At 38.0% G+C, this 14,117-nt stretch overlaps 1 protein-coding gene across 1 annotated transcript in view; it reads left to right on the top strand.

Moving 5' to 3' along the window:
* The window catches only part of LOC131573262 (V-type proton ATPase subunit S1-like), a 50,352-nt gene that overhangs the window by 17,149 nt on the left and 19,086 nt on the right, over positions 1–14,117 (top strand). Inside the window, exon 6 of the mRNA XM_058827045.1 lies at positions 883–968. Coding sequence (XP_058683028.1) covers positions 883–968 — 86 coding nt within the window. The remainder of the gene's footprint in view (positions 1–882; positions 969–14,117) is intronic.

Raw genomic sequence — 14,117 nt, 5'->3', positions numbered from 1 at the left:
TGAGAAGTGAGAAGGCACTGGAACAGTAAATGTGAGTTGTCTGACTTTCTTCTCAAGCAGTCCCAATAACAACACTAATACATGATTCACAACTATTCACAACTATACAACTATTGTGTTCCTTATAAGCAGATGTTCATGTTTCTGCATAAATATCGAAAAAATGTATTAGTTGTAAGTATTTATTGCAACTGCTTGTGGTTTCAGAACTAGAGGAGGATCTTTTGTAGAGGCATATTTGGACCTCTTTGAAAGGCCCTCTCTTCCTTATTTGACTTCTTCATTTTTCAGAAATATTTCACCATATTTCTCCTTTGGCCTCCAATGTAATGAACAAGAAAATTTTATATGTCTTGTTGGTGGTGCAGAAGCAGGCTTTAAATCCACAGAAGGCAAAATAAATATTGCTACCAGTATTATACATATCATGCCCCACACTAAACACCATATTTTGACTATTGTTTCTAAGTGGTAGTTACATGTATTTTGTAATTCACAGAACAATGCTGCTTAAATTTGATTATTTATTTATTGACTTGTCACTTGACTAACAGTATATGTATCCTCTTCTCAAGTGATTTCTTCTGCTTCTGCTTTTAACTGCCCAAAGTTCAAACTTTTGGGTATATTTTCCGTGGTTTTACTTTTCAATTTCAAAATCATCCCTTTTTCTGAACTGTTGTATTGGGGTTTTTTTTTATATTTGTGCATTTTTCAAGACACTTGAGTGTGTCTTATCCTATTTGTACGTAGATAGAATGAGCACTTAAGTTGCTTGAACTGAATAAGCTTAAGCATCTAGCTCATTACTTCTCCAACTACTGTAGGATTTTAGCTTTCTCAGCTTACAGTTTGTTGAATTATACATGATTCTATTTACAGACAAAATAATTGGAAGAGTGACCATGGATCTGCAGGAACGAGGGATTCATTTTTCAGTAATTTATACTGCAGTGAGACCTTCAAGGGTGAGTAATCTTCAGTGCCTAGAACTGTCAGATTTTTATCATCGAATAACTTAATGTTTACAGAAGAACTCTGTAGATGATTTTCAAGATTATACAGACAAGCAGTCTATATTGTATGAGGTTTTGACCAGAAATGATTGCATGAATTTTCATATATGATAGCTATATCACACAACTATTGAAGCTTTACTGTTCTAGGAGACTATAAATTTGCCTTTGTCTGTAGAACTTATTACCATTTTTAAAAACTGTAAATTAATTTTTTTTTTCAGTTTAACCCTAGTGGTTTTGTAGTGAGTTCTATGTAGAACATTATCAAACTTCCTAGTGTGGCTAGTTAATATAGACAGAGTGTTATTAATTAACTGAAGGCTACTGAAGTATCCATTTTAAAATTAATTAGTTTAATTTTAATCAACACTTGGTATTTACAACTGAAAGGTACAGTTTTCAGCCTCACTGATAGTCAAAACATAATTTATATATCACATCATATCACATTAACAGTCAGTAACAATGCAGGATAGTTATGCAGAGTTATCTTTTTGTATGACATACAGGTTGCAATCAAAAATATTTAATTTTTAATTTTAATGTGAATAAATAGAGGACAATCTCGCCTTGAGAAAAAAAAAGTTCCCATCAAGAAGAGAAGCCTTTGAAGTATGGGCTGAATCCTAAAAAATGCAACTTTGAAAGAAACATGTCTATCTGTTTCAGATGTAACACAATCTGAGTTCCTAATATGATAATGGAATCATAGAATCATTAAGATGGGAAAAGACCTCCAAGATCATTGAATACAACCTTTGACTGGCCACCATAATGTCAATTAAACCCTAAGTGCCGCATCCAGTAATTTCTTGAGCACCTCCAGGCATGGGGACTCCACCACCTTTCTGGGTGGTCTGTTTCAATGCTTGACAACCCTTTTAAGGAAGAAATTCACCCTGATGTCCCACCTGAGCCTCCCCTGGTGCTAGTTGCCTGGAAGAAGAGGCTGACCCCCACCCGTCCTTTCAGGCAGTTGGAAAATGATAAGGACCCCCCGAGCCCCCTCTTCTCCTGGCTGAACACCCCAGCTCCCTCAGCCACTCCTCATGTGACGTGCTCTTTAGACCCTTCACCAGCTCCACTGCCCCTCTCTGGACACACTCCAGCCCCTCAATGTCTTCTTGTGAGGGGCCCAGAGCTGGACACAGCCCTCGAGGTGAGACCTCACCAGTGCTGAGTACAGGGGAAGAATGACCTCCCTGCTCCTGCTGGCCACACCATTCCTGATACAGGCCAGGATGGCACTGGCCTTCTTGGCCACCTGGGCACACCCTGGGTCATGTTCAGCTGCTGTCAGCCAACACAGCCAGGTCCTTTGTACTCACACAGAGTCATGAGTGTCCAAGTGGCACAGTGGGTCACTAGCTGCTTCCTCTTGCATTGCAGGGATTCCATTCTGTTCCCAGACCCTGTCTACCAGCTCAGGAGGCTGAGGATAACCAGTCTTGCTGTTAAAGGCTGAGGCAAAGAAAGTACAAGTACCTCAGCCTTTTCCTGGTCCTTGGTTACAATGTTCTCCCCCTTCCCCACACCCAAGGACAGAGAATTTCCTTAGCTCTATTTTTATTGATTCATAAAACCATCTTATATCTCTCACTGTAGCTGCCACACTGAGTTCTAGCTGAGTTTTCAACTTTCTAATTTTCTCTCTACATGACCTAATGACCCCTTGTACTCTCCCTGAGTTGCCTGCTCCTTCTTGGAAAGGTCATGAACTCCTTTTTTTCCCTCTGTTTTCCAGTGAGAACTCTCTGTTCAGCAAGGCCAGTCTTCCTCCTTCATCAGCTCATCTTTGGGCACATGGGGATGGCCTACTTCTGTGCTTTTAAGATTTCTTTCTTAATGTATTTCTAGGTTTCCTGAACTCCTTTGTTACTAAGGATTGTCCAAGGCAGAGGTTTTGTTGACCCCCTTCCTCATTTCACCAAGAATTGTAAACTCTGTCATTTTGGGGTCTCTATGCCCAAGGCAGCCTCCTACCACCACACCTCCCACCAGCTCTTCTCTATTCATAAACAGCAAGACTAGCAGGGCACCGTCCTTTGTAGGCTCACTCATGTGTCAGGAATTTATCTTCCTCACACTCCAGGAACCTCCTAGCCTGCCTCTTCACTGTGTTGAGTTTCCAGCAGACATCTGGCAAGTTGAAGTCTCCCACAAGAAAAGGGGCTAGCAATCGTGAAACATCAGCCAGTTCCTTGTAGAATATCTCACCTGCCTTTCCTTGGTTTAGGCAGCATGAAAGACATTTGTGTGATTGTCTAGATCTAGCATGAGAAATGCCAACAGGATCTTGAGAGGCTGGAAGGTTTTTGTGAGGTAGCAAAATGAAAAATGCACTGCTATTCTTATTGCAAGAATAAAACCCAGAAAAACTGTCATTGGTGGGTATGGAGGGAAGTCCCTTAATCTTATCCAACAGAAGAGTGAGAGGCCACTTAAATGGGCTTCATAAATGGTCCTTAAGCCAGTAGTGGATGAGCCCCTCAAAGGTGTTCTGTGTTCATTCAAAAGTAGTATGGGTTTTTGCATGAAGGTAGGATCTTGAACCTCTGACTGATCCAACAAGGTGATCACAATAGTCCCTTCAGGCTCTGGGGCAAAGGCTAATTCTACTTAAGAAAAATGAGAACTTTCTTTAAAAATGTACCCTGTGAAATTAAACTCCAGAGACTGGATTTTGGAGACCCAACTTAGGGAAAAACCCAGTAGCATGAGGAGGCAAGTTCACATTGATATTCTGTATACTGTATGTTTTTGTGGCAAACGAGAGAATATTATTCCAGAGCCTTTGATCTGCCTTTTTGTCTATTTCTTTTTTTTAAAAAAGATCCAAAATAAAAATAAAATTTACTTTTTTATTGTGGCTCTTTGCTGTTTGAAATCAAAGGCATGAGGGTGTTCTTAGCTGAAAATTTCATTTAGAACAATTGGAATGAAATACATTTTTAATTAATGAAAAATTGGAATTAAGGGAAGGAATTTTTTGATCGGTTTAAAAAAGATTTTAAATCTATGCATATTTCAACAGGCCTTCCAAATTAAAGTAACTTAGTTTGAGCAGCTGAAGCACTTTTAAATAATTAAAGCAACGTATTTTAAGATGTTCTACGTTTCTAAAATATAAGCAATTTAAATTTTTCTCAATTGTATACATTTAATCCTTTATAAAACCATTTGAAGCATTTTTTGGCTCCTCACAATAAATTTAAGTTATTTCAGTGCATTCAAGGTTATCATATTCTGTACAGAGCTAGGAAAGCCAAAGCAAAATGTACTATTGAGGGTTCATCACTCTGTGTATTTGCATATAACCTCTCTTTGGTATGTATTGCATATCTTTGGCTGTGCTTGAACTGCAGAACGTATGAACTGTTTCATAACCATGAGTGAAAATACTAACTCCCTTTGCTTAAAGACAATATTGCATGATCTAGAAGCTGCAGGATTACTCCCCGGTGATAGCTGAGATGAATATACATAAAAGAAGGCTTTAATCATGTTGAGAATGATTTTCAAATGCACTATGTAAACTGTATAGCTATCATCCACTGTGGAAGATTTTGCATTCACTAGTGGCCTTATTCTCAGTGATGAAGGAAATTAGCTTAAGAATTACACTTTAAAGAAAAAGGTAATCTCCTTCTAGATAGGTAAATTAATTGTATACAATAAGTTCCCAAAAAATGGTGGTTTTGAGATGCTTCTTTTCTGAAAGCTCTACATCCTTGCTCTTGGGCTGTTTATGGCTTAATAACATCTCTATGTCATTTTTGTTTGTTCTTCCATTGCCTCAAGCAGAGAAAAATAGATGGTTCTTGTTCTGTTCTGGTTTCAGCATGATTGGACGGCTAGAGCACCTCTTCTTTGAGGAAAGGCTAAGGGAATTGGGATTGTTCAGCCTGGGGAAGAGAACACATCAAGGTGAACTAATTGCTGGCCTTCCAGTACCTGAAGGGAGACTACAGGAAAGCTGGGGAGAGGCTTTTTTTTTTTTTTTACAAGAGCATGTAGTTATAGGAAAAAGGGGAATGCTTTTAAACTGAAAGAGAGTAGGTTTAGATTCGGTATTAGGAAGAAATTCTTTCCTGTGACGGTGGTGAGGCCCTGAAACAGGCTGAATGAGACCCTCAGCAACCTGCTCTAGTGGAAGGTGTCCCTGCCTGACAAGAGGCTTGGAACTAGATGATCTTTAATGTGCCTTGGAACTAGATGATCTTTAATGTGCATTCTATGATTTGAAGCTGGAAGAGACTGAAAGAGACGCCACTTGGACTTCTACTTGGAATGGTTTCACTAACTGGCTGATGATTCCTCCCACCATCTCAAAAAGGAGCTGCCTTCCTCCAGCAAGGCAACTGCTGAGTCTTGTGGCTCATGTTTTGAAATGCATTGACTTGTAGGTCTGTCTGACCTGGGATGAGTTGGGATCTCTCTGGCTGAGAGAGTGATTTGTAGCACCTAATTCTGGGCAAGTGAAGTCTATGTGTCTATATCTGAAGTCATCAACTAGGGTTCTCTTTACAATCAAGGGTTTTTAAGGATATGATCCTTCTATCTGTTTTGTAGGAGACCACTGCAAGATGAGGTGAAACTCACTCTTAAAGGCAGTCATCATGCTTAGGTTAGATCTTGACATGTACAGATAGTCAGACAAGTCTCACTCAACATTTCTCATATTTTTTTCCATTGAAAACCAGAAACTTATCTCAAGATATGAGGAGTGTCTGGCCAACACTTTTCTTCCCTTTGAAAATCATTTGAAAGCTTATTTTTCTTCATGAGAACCAAACCTTTCTGCAGTCCTTGTTCTACTCTTTCATCAGGAGTTCTCACGAATATATCAATTTCTGTGTTCTCAAGGAGTTTGATCACGGTCACCCCTCTACTTTGATTTCTTCTGGTTAGCTTTTTGGCTTATGGTTTCAATGCATAATTTTGCCTCACTGTTGAAATTGGAGAGGTTAAAAAGGCTGCAATGATTTAAGGACACATATGCTTCAAATCATCAATCTCATCAAGTTCCCCATCCTTCTGATACTCATAGGTGTCCCTGTAACTTTTTTACTAGTTTTCTTCTGAAACTGCAAGACAGTTTTACAGTTGTTATCTTTTCTCAGTGAGATTGAATGCTGAAGGACCACATATTGCTAAAAGGAGATTTATGGCTACATTCCATGATGATACTCATTTTGTTGACTCCACTTTTTACAGATGCATTGTGAAATGCTGTTTAAATTTTCTGTACTGCCTCCACATTTTCAGAGAACTTCAGTTACCATCAGCTTTGGACTCCTTTATTCTACAAGCTGTCTGCTCTAGCTGGTGTTTCTGCGTGTTGAATCTTTGATACCACTCAGAGCCAAGCAGTATGAGTTATAGGAACTTTTTACAGCCAGAAGTAATATTGGAATCTGTCACACAAGTGGTTACTTTTGACACTTAAAAAGTATCTCTTGGAGATATCTTCAGGTGCTATTGTTTTGCACCTCAGCTGAAAGGAGTATGAAAAGTTTTTACCTGCTTTGACAAGTGCTTGTGGTTGTTTTCTTTGTTTCTGCCCTCTATCTAACACATTTTTTAAAATGTATCGTATTTTGCTCTGCTGCACCTTCCACTTACATCCAGCTCCCCTCTGTTTTGTTGACTATTCAGTTTATTGCTCCAAGGACACTACATGCTGCAATAGCCACCCCACTGACTTCACAACTTCCAGCTAATGGAATGCTTTTGACCATTTAATATACTCAAGCATTACATAAAGTGAGCTTTCCCATGAATAAACATTATAAAAATGCTTATATTGCCATTTCAGAAGCTGGGATGTAGATTAAATATTCTCACACATCCTTGAATACAGGAATTGCCTTATTCATTTAGTCTTCTATTTTTACATTTGAAGGAGCTACTGGAATTTGACACAGTATAATAAAGCATTGGTGTTTCCAGCCTAAAAGAAGAAAAAAAAAAAGGAATTCCTTATCCTTTGGAATGCCATTATAATAAAACATAAACTTTAACTTGTAGGAGAAGAATGTACATTTGACTATTTTCTAGCAAACTCAGTTTTGAGAATTTTTTTCTGACAGAGTATTTTTAAAGAACTACAAAAGAACTGCTTGAGGCAGGTTGAAGCCAGTTAGTTGTCACTCTAGATGAACAAACATTTAGCCAAATTAGTTTCAAAATTGAATGATGAAAATGTGAGAGATTCTTGTTAGCAATTCTGTATGATTCATTCCATGTGTTAGTGGGGAATTCAGAGAAATAGCTACCGCTTTACCTTTAAGTCTAGACTTTGCACCAAAGCAAGTTAAGATTCACTTCCTTTAAACATTTTTACAACTTTAGCTTACATTTTATATATATATGTATATGTTTATGCACTTCACTGCTAAATGAAGGGCAGAATGGGACTAAGCTATTATTTTTATCTGATCAGAACAGTTTTGTTATTTTCAGTTGCTATGCTTTTAAGGCATAGATGAAACCTGTACACATTTTCCATGTAGATCAAATCAGAAAGTTGTATTTATTTTGCTTTTAAAACTAAGGACCAAGAAAACTGGAGTGGAGGAGGTATGGTGGAGAAGGACACAGGTAAAGATGAATTGTCTTAGGACTAAAAATTTACCAGAAATTGGTAAAATGCAGGGATAAAAGTTGCAATGAGTATTCTAAAACCTGCAGTCATATATAAGCAGAAGTCATAAACATAATAATTCAGAATGAAATTAAGGTATAAGGGTAAAATAGAATAGATTAAATAGAATGTGTAACTGTAAACAAACATATTTATATGACGTGTTGGTAGGCGTACTAAACACTTTCTGGAAGCAAAATGTCTAAGTAAAAAAAGTATTGGAGTGACAGAATAGAGCTGTAAAGAACTGTTGTTGTGTCTTAAAGGAATTTTGGATTCCAGGAGACAAAGATAAATATTCTGAGAATCCTGGAGACCTATTCTAAGAACAGTCTTTGAAGACGGAGGCTAATGCAATATCCAAATAATATGTCTTTAACATTAGGATTAAAATAATCCATCTAGGTTTGAATTGATAAATTGCTCAATAATCTCCACTAATTATGTTGACTGACACTGCTTATATCTGGACTACAAACCGCTTCAACACAATATATTAAAAGGTCAAACTATATGTCAAAAAAGCATTTTTTCCCATTAGTCTCCTCCCCACACGGAAACGTCCCAAACTGTGTTGTAAATAACAGAGTGAGAGTTGAGGCTATTAAAAGTAAGAGTCATGCTTCAAAAAGCATAGTCCTATATGATACAGAAAATTAAAAGGAATGTAAATTGCAAATTTAGTGCAGTATCATATGGCAGACCTAAAGAGATTCAGAGGAATAATGTCCACAAGGCACAAAAACTATTCATAAAAACACATTAGACAGGAATTCTTTTAGAGAGTACTGGATCTAATAGAAAAGAGGAATGCAGAAAAATGAGTGTCAATGCAAAGCCAAATGGCCTGTGTGTTGATCATAACAATCTTGTTCTACCAGCTGTGGTAGAACATAAAGAAGTTCTCACTTCAAACACTTTCAAGAGTTATTGAGCCTCAAAAGATTTTGCTGCTACTTCATTAGCAAAAGTAGAGATTTCAGAATAAATCAATAAAACTAATTGTGTCATATCATCAAGGTCATATATTATTCTCGTAAGTTTAAAATAAGAAACTGCCAGACTGTCATCATGATTTCTGAGTTACAATTTTTTAATTAAAAATTTTATAATGTATATGAAAATTAAAAAATAATTTAACCTTCATCATGGAGGAGAAGGATGTTTCAAGTGTGACTTGGGGCTGGAAAAGAGGCTCCATATGTCTGGAGAAATACATCCAGGTTAACCTACCTTCCATACTGATAAAAACGTTTGAAACTGTAGTCATAAATATGTGGATCTACGAAGAAAATACAATATGGTTTCAGTGCTCTCTAAGAGGCATAGGATGTGCAAGCAAAAGTAAAGTAAAAAGGGTAAAAAAGTAGAATTACTTGGTACAAGAAGTAAAATCTTTAAAGGTAGGAAACAAGGGATAAAAATAAAGGATTCATGTTCACAGTGGGGAGTATTTGCAGTGGAACTCTGTGGGGATTGATGTTGATGCCTGTGCTCTTCAGCAGAGTCGTTAGTATGGAAAGGGGGCTGAAATCCAAAGGTGCCAAACTTTGCTGACGTACTGACAAGTTGGAGAAACCACTCACAGCACTGCATTACTGAGTGAAGAAAATACAGATACAGTCCAGTCTGAAGAAAAGTAACATATAGGGAAAAGCTTAAATGTGCATATTACACTGTAGTGAGTGGCTGCTATTTCTCAGAAGAGGAATTGCAGTACAAACGTGGGTAGATCTCTTGGAACATCCCAGCAGTCAGCATTAGGATGAATAGCAAGCAGAGTGTTACCCACCATTTGGAAAGGAGGAGAGCAAAGCAGAAAGTGTTCACTAAGTCCTTACAAGTCTGCCAGTGAAATAGTGCATGTGGTCCTGGCCATCCCATCTCCAAAGGATACAGTAACACTACAAGATTAAACTATTTCATCTAGGAAAACTGAGGGAAATTCAAGAGGGAAATAATAAATAAAACAACCAATTAAGTGGACTGTCTGAACAGGAAATATTACTCGTTGTCTCTGGAAAATATTCATGACAATCACCACTCAGACCGTAACACAGGAATTCAGGGGCAACAAAATCCTTTAAAGAAAAAAAGATGAACTATTTTTGGATCACAAAAGCACACAGGTTTCAGTGGTTACATAAACTGATGGAACAAAGGAAGGATGGGTGGAAAGAAGATCCTATTACATGTGTTGATTTGAATGCAACCTTCAGACCTGAAGGTTTCTAACCCAAGATTAGAGAAATCAAAGAGGGCATCCTAGGACAAGTGTTGTTTGTATTTACCCTTTTCTTGTTTCAGCTGCCAGTTACTATCAGGAGCTCTGGCTGTGAGCTAGGTGGACCTTTGCCCTCATACAGTTTAGCTGGCCTCATGTCTTGGCAGTGGAAGCTTGGGATATTGACATAGCATTTCTCTGGGACAGGAGTGTGAAAAGTAATATGTAACTTATTTAACTAAAGGCCAAGAGCCAGGAGAGGCAACCAGCAGAATAAGCAAAGCTGCACTGTAAGAAGCTCACGGACTTTCCTCCTCATGCTTGCCTATTAGATTGTTGTAGAACTGCACCTCTGAAAATGAAAATAGTTGCCACATCATAAAAAAAAGCTTGCTGCATGTAAATCATGGCTCTGCTGGCAACCAGGAAATCCATAAGGAGAAGTGACTGTTTCAGCTGAAAATGGAGAGGTGGCAGCTCAAGCTTGGTGTAGTCTTCCCTATTTTCAGTACAGTGAAACAAGCTGGGTCTCAAGAGCGTTGTCATTAAACATCTACAAGTTGCCTCTGGGAGCTCTGAATCCTTTCCCTGTTAATTGCTACTGGTGAGCACTTGTGTCTTCAGTGCCTTCTGCTGACACCAAAGCCCATTGGCATGATCTTTTTCACAGGGAGATATACATTCCCATTTTAGGGAATCACAGGATTAGGAGTGGGAAACGATTCCACCTACCCAGAGGATGACCATGTATGTGAATCCCCCCAGATACCTGGGGTTGAAAAGGCAGGAGCTGAGAGATGTGTGGCTGTATGGTTGGGTGGCTTCTGCATGTGGTCAGAGCAAGCCTTACCCTAAATATCTACCTGCAGTACTTCTTGTCTTCCTTCCCTCCACAGGAAATTAAACTAAAACTTGTAAAAGAACAAACTAGTGCAATCACAGGGATGCCCCGTGCACTGAGAAAACCATTTGTAACCTGTATCGTTTGTTTTGTACTGCAGCCATGTTGTCTGTGCTAGAGAAATAGTTGTTAGAGGATCAAAAGCACACTTTACTAACACAGGACATAAAAGTCTGCTGTTAATCATTAAAATGCAGATCATATATCCTGTGAAGTGTGAGATTTGATGGCAGAATAACAAAGCCTTAAATTTTAGTGCATCCAGTCTGTAATACAGTTAGTTAGTTAGTTAGTTAGAAGAAACCTGGATTATTTAATTTTAGTTTCAAGTGAAATTTCATATTCTTTCTTTTCACCTTATAGAAAATTTTGAAAAAAATGTATTTTCTTTATGTAGTGCCACAGAAAGTTTTGATTTTGGAATTTCAGTATTTTGTGGTGGGAAGACATTTTGTTGTGCTGTTCTAGATCTGCTATATTTATGCATGTAAGAGCTATGTTTTTCTCTCATTTTTACCCTGAATGTGACTCCCTGAAGTATTAGACTGTTCAAAGCCATCAGCTAGCGATTTCCTGCCATTTGAAAAAGTAAAGGGGGGACATCATTATTCATACATAGTCATTGTGTATACAAAACCATAGAATATTTAGGGTTGGAAAAGACTTTTAAGATCACTGAGTCCAACTGTCAAACTATGCAGCCATTTAAACTCCTAATTGCAGAATGCATGTCTCTAAAGTTAGGATAAAGTATGATAGTTTTTTAACAGAATTTTCAAAGATGTTTATGATTTTAGCAGAGGAATATATCTTTCCTTTAGGGATGGATATTGAAAAGTTTTCTCTAGAAGTTCCTTCTATTAAATCCTAAAGGTTTTTCCATAAAAATCTGTGAACCTGGAATTGCATGCAAGTCTCTTTTCAATGTTTGTACATTAGCATACAAAGCTAAGAAGTAGCCAGGGTGTCAATAAAAGGTGAACAGAATGTTAATGCAGTGTTTTGGTATTGAAACACAGAGCTTATTTCTTTCTGAGGACTGTATTACCCGTTCCTGCTAGCTCACAACTTTAAATTGAAACAGATTTCATCAACTAATACATTATATATTTCCTTTTAGACAGCTGTCTAACTAAAAAATCAACAGTTTAAGGAAAGCTGTGGTATTAATGTCTTGGAGGAAATAGTCTTGTATGGTCAGACCCCTTTATGGTCACCAGTGCTAGCAGCATTATAAGTACAGCAGAGCTAGAGGCAGTGGTGGGAGAGCTCTGAGACTTGCCAGTGCCCCCCTGGACTGTTAGCTGGGGATGCTGAAAGAGAAGAAGCAAATCTGCTCTGCATGAGGTTGAAAAATCTTTGTTTCCTCTGGGATCCCACCTAACATCGTAGCACTGTTCTGACCCATGCAGGCCTACCAACGCACTCCAGCCTCACATGGGAATCTTTGTTATTGAGTTGCTGTATTACATATGTCCTTAGTGTCACTAGCAGACCAGAGACAAAGGCAAGAAACTAATCCCTTTCCTGACAAAATGCCACAGACATGTTTTTTAATTTGTTGATGGAAGCATTACTTTGAAAGCCGTACATAAAGTGATGCCTGAGATCAAATTTGATATTACACAGCATATTTTGTTCTTGTTCTGTCTTTTCTGTTTTATGAAATCCTCAGTGTTTACAATTTTATTGAAACACTGCAACTATTATTCTCTGAATTGATTTCTGATTTAGACCAAGTGAGTGATTTCCTAGATTGATATTTAATGAATCAGAAGAAGTACCTTTACTTTTTAGTACACTACAGTATGCAAGTTAAACCTCAGTTATTTTAACAGCTAGATATCTTTTCTTCTGGGGCTTTCAGCCAAATCACTTGCAAAATTCTGCAACAGAGCAGGGAGGGTTTCTTGCCTTATGGTGAGGAGAACTAATGCAAGGTGAATGTTGGATTCTGCTGTGCGTTCTCACTGTTAAAAGCTCCTTTCTTCTCCCCAGTACATGATTTCCTTATGACCCTAAAAATATTCTTTGCTCCTGATCCTCAGTTCTCAGGATCTGAACTTCCAGCAGGAGTAACTGACTGTGGTTGAGCCAAATCCCCAGCCAGGCTTGCCATTGCCTGGCATTGAAGCTTGGATATGGTGTAAGAACAGCAATCGTCATTAAGCTGCTAAAACAATCCCACAAGAATGCTGGAAGGAAGTTAGTGTTTGTTTTCTAATAAACTTTGCCTTATAAATTTCCATTTTCCAAAGTTTGATATCAAAGGATCCATAATTAGCAGACACAGAGGTGGTACAGAGGTGGTTCTACCGAGCTGGCCAGGAAAGATTGCATGCTTTGGTCTCATTTTGGTTCAGTTAATGGGCTAGAGACAGGTAGGAGATAAAGGAAATTATGAAATTCTGGTTGATGGCATTGGCTGAGGTTCCAGTTAACTGGAAGATTTAACTAGGTTTTGGTGGGAACATGTCTATTTTGAGAAAAACTTGGAAGATGAAGAAAAGTTTGTCAAGAGAAACAAAGGCATGGAAATCTTAAAAAAAGCATGGATATTTTTTCCAAGATTAGTTTTTTCTAGACTTTCTGATGTGGATTTCATCTATATATACATAACTTCTAGCTTACATACTCTACTGTCATAAAAAATTATATGGCTATTAAGTACAGGAAAGCAGAGTAGAAGTTAAAAACCTTTTTACACATTTTCTTTGAAAAAAATCCTTATTTTAAATTCCCTGCCAAAAGATCCAGTTTGCTAGATTTATTGGCCTGTTTTCCAGATTAGTCCTCCAAAGTCCTGCAGGATCCAAATATTAAGAAGAGAAAGGGAAAATTTTAAGGATCTTCAGATTTTTTCATTTCCCTGTGACTAGCCTACATCTGGGACAACCCATGCTGGCAACTCTCCCAGCACTATGAGTAACACACTTTGGCTCCTGTCTGCATTTTTCAATTAAGTAACCCTCCAGACCCCTGTGTAACCTCTGTCCAACTCTCACTGCATATCTGTTCCATTTTATTGCAGCAGAAACTCCTCCATCCTTTTTCCCATCTCCTATAGTAACTTGAATTTTACATATGGACATAAGAAAGGGGAGAAAACAACCAGTTGGAAGTGGGTATTCCCCTAGCAGCCTAAAAATTATGCAAAATCTGTAGCTTCTTTTATCTCTAGGCAGAATTGCTTGAAACAGGGCCCAAAATCTAATGCTCAGCCTGGGGACATTGGCATCAGCAAATATTTCTTGAATGGTACATCTGGTAGATTCCTTTTAGGATTAATTCTTTTTTACAAGGCAAGTTCTTAATATATTTTTTTAT

This window comes from Poecile atricapillus, chromosome Z (genome assembly GCF_030490865.1).
Source record: "Poecile atricapillus isolate bPoeAtr1 chromosome Z, bPoeAtr1.hap1, whole genome shotgun sequence".
Taxonomy (NCBI): Eukaryota; Metazoa; Chordata; class Aves; order Passeriformes; family Paridae; genus Poecile; species Poecile atricapillus.
The sequence above is the reverse complement of the archived record's forward strand: the minus strand, read 5'-3'. Positions and strand labels throughout refer to the sequence as shown.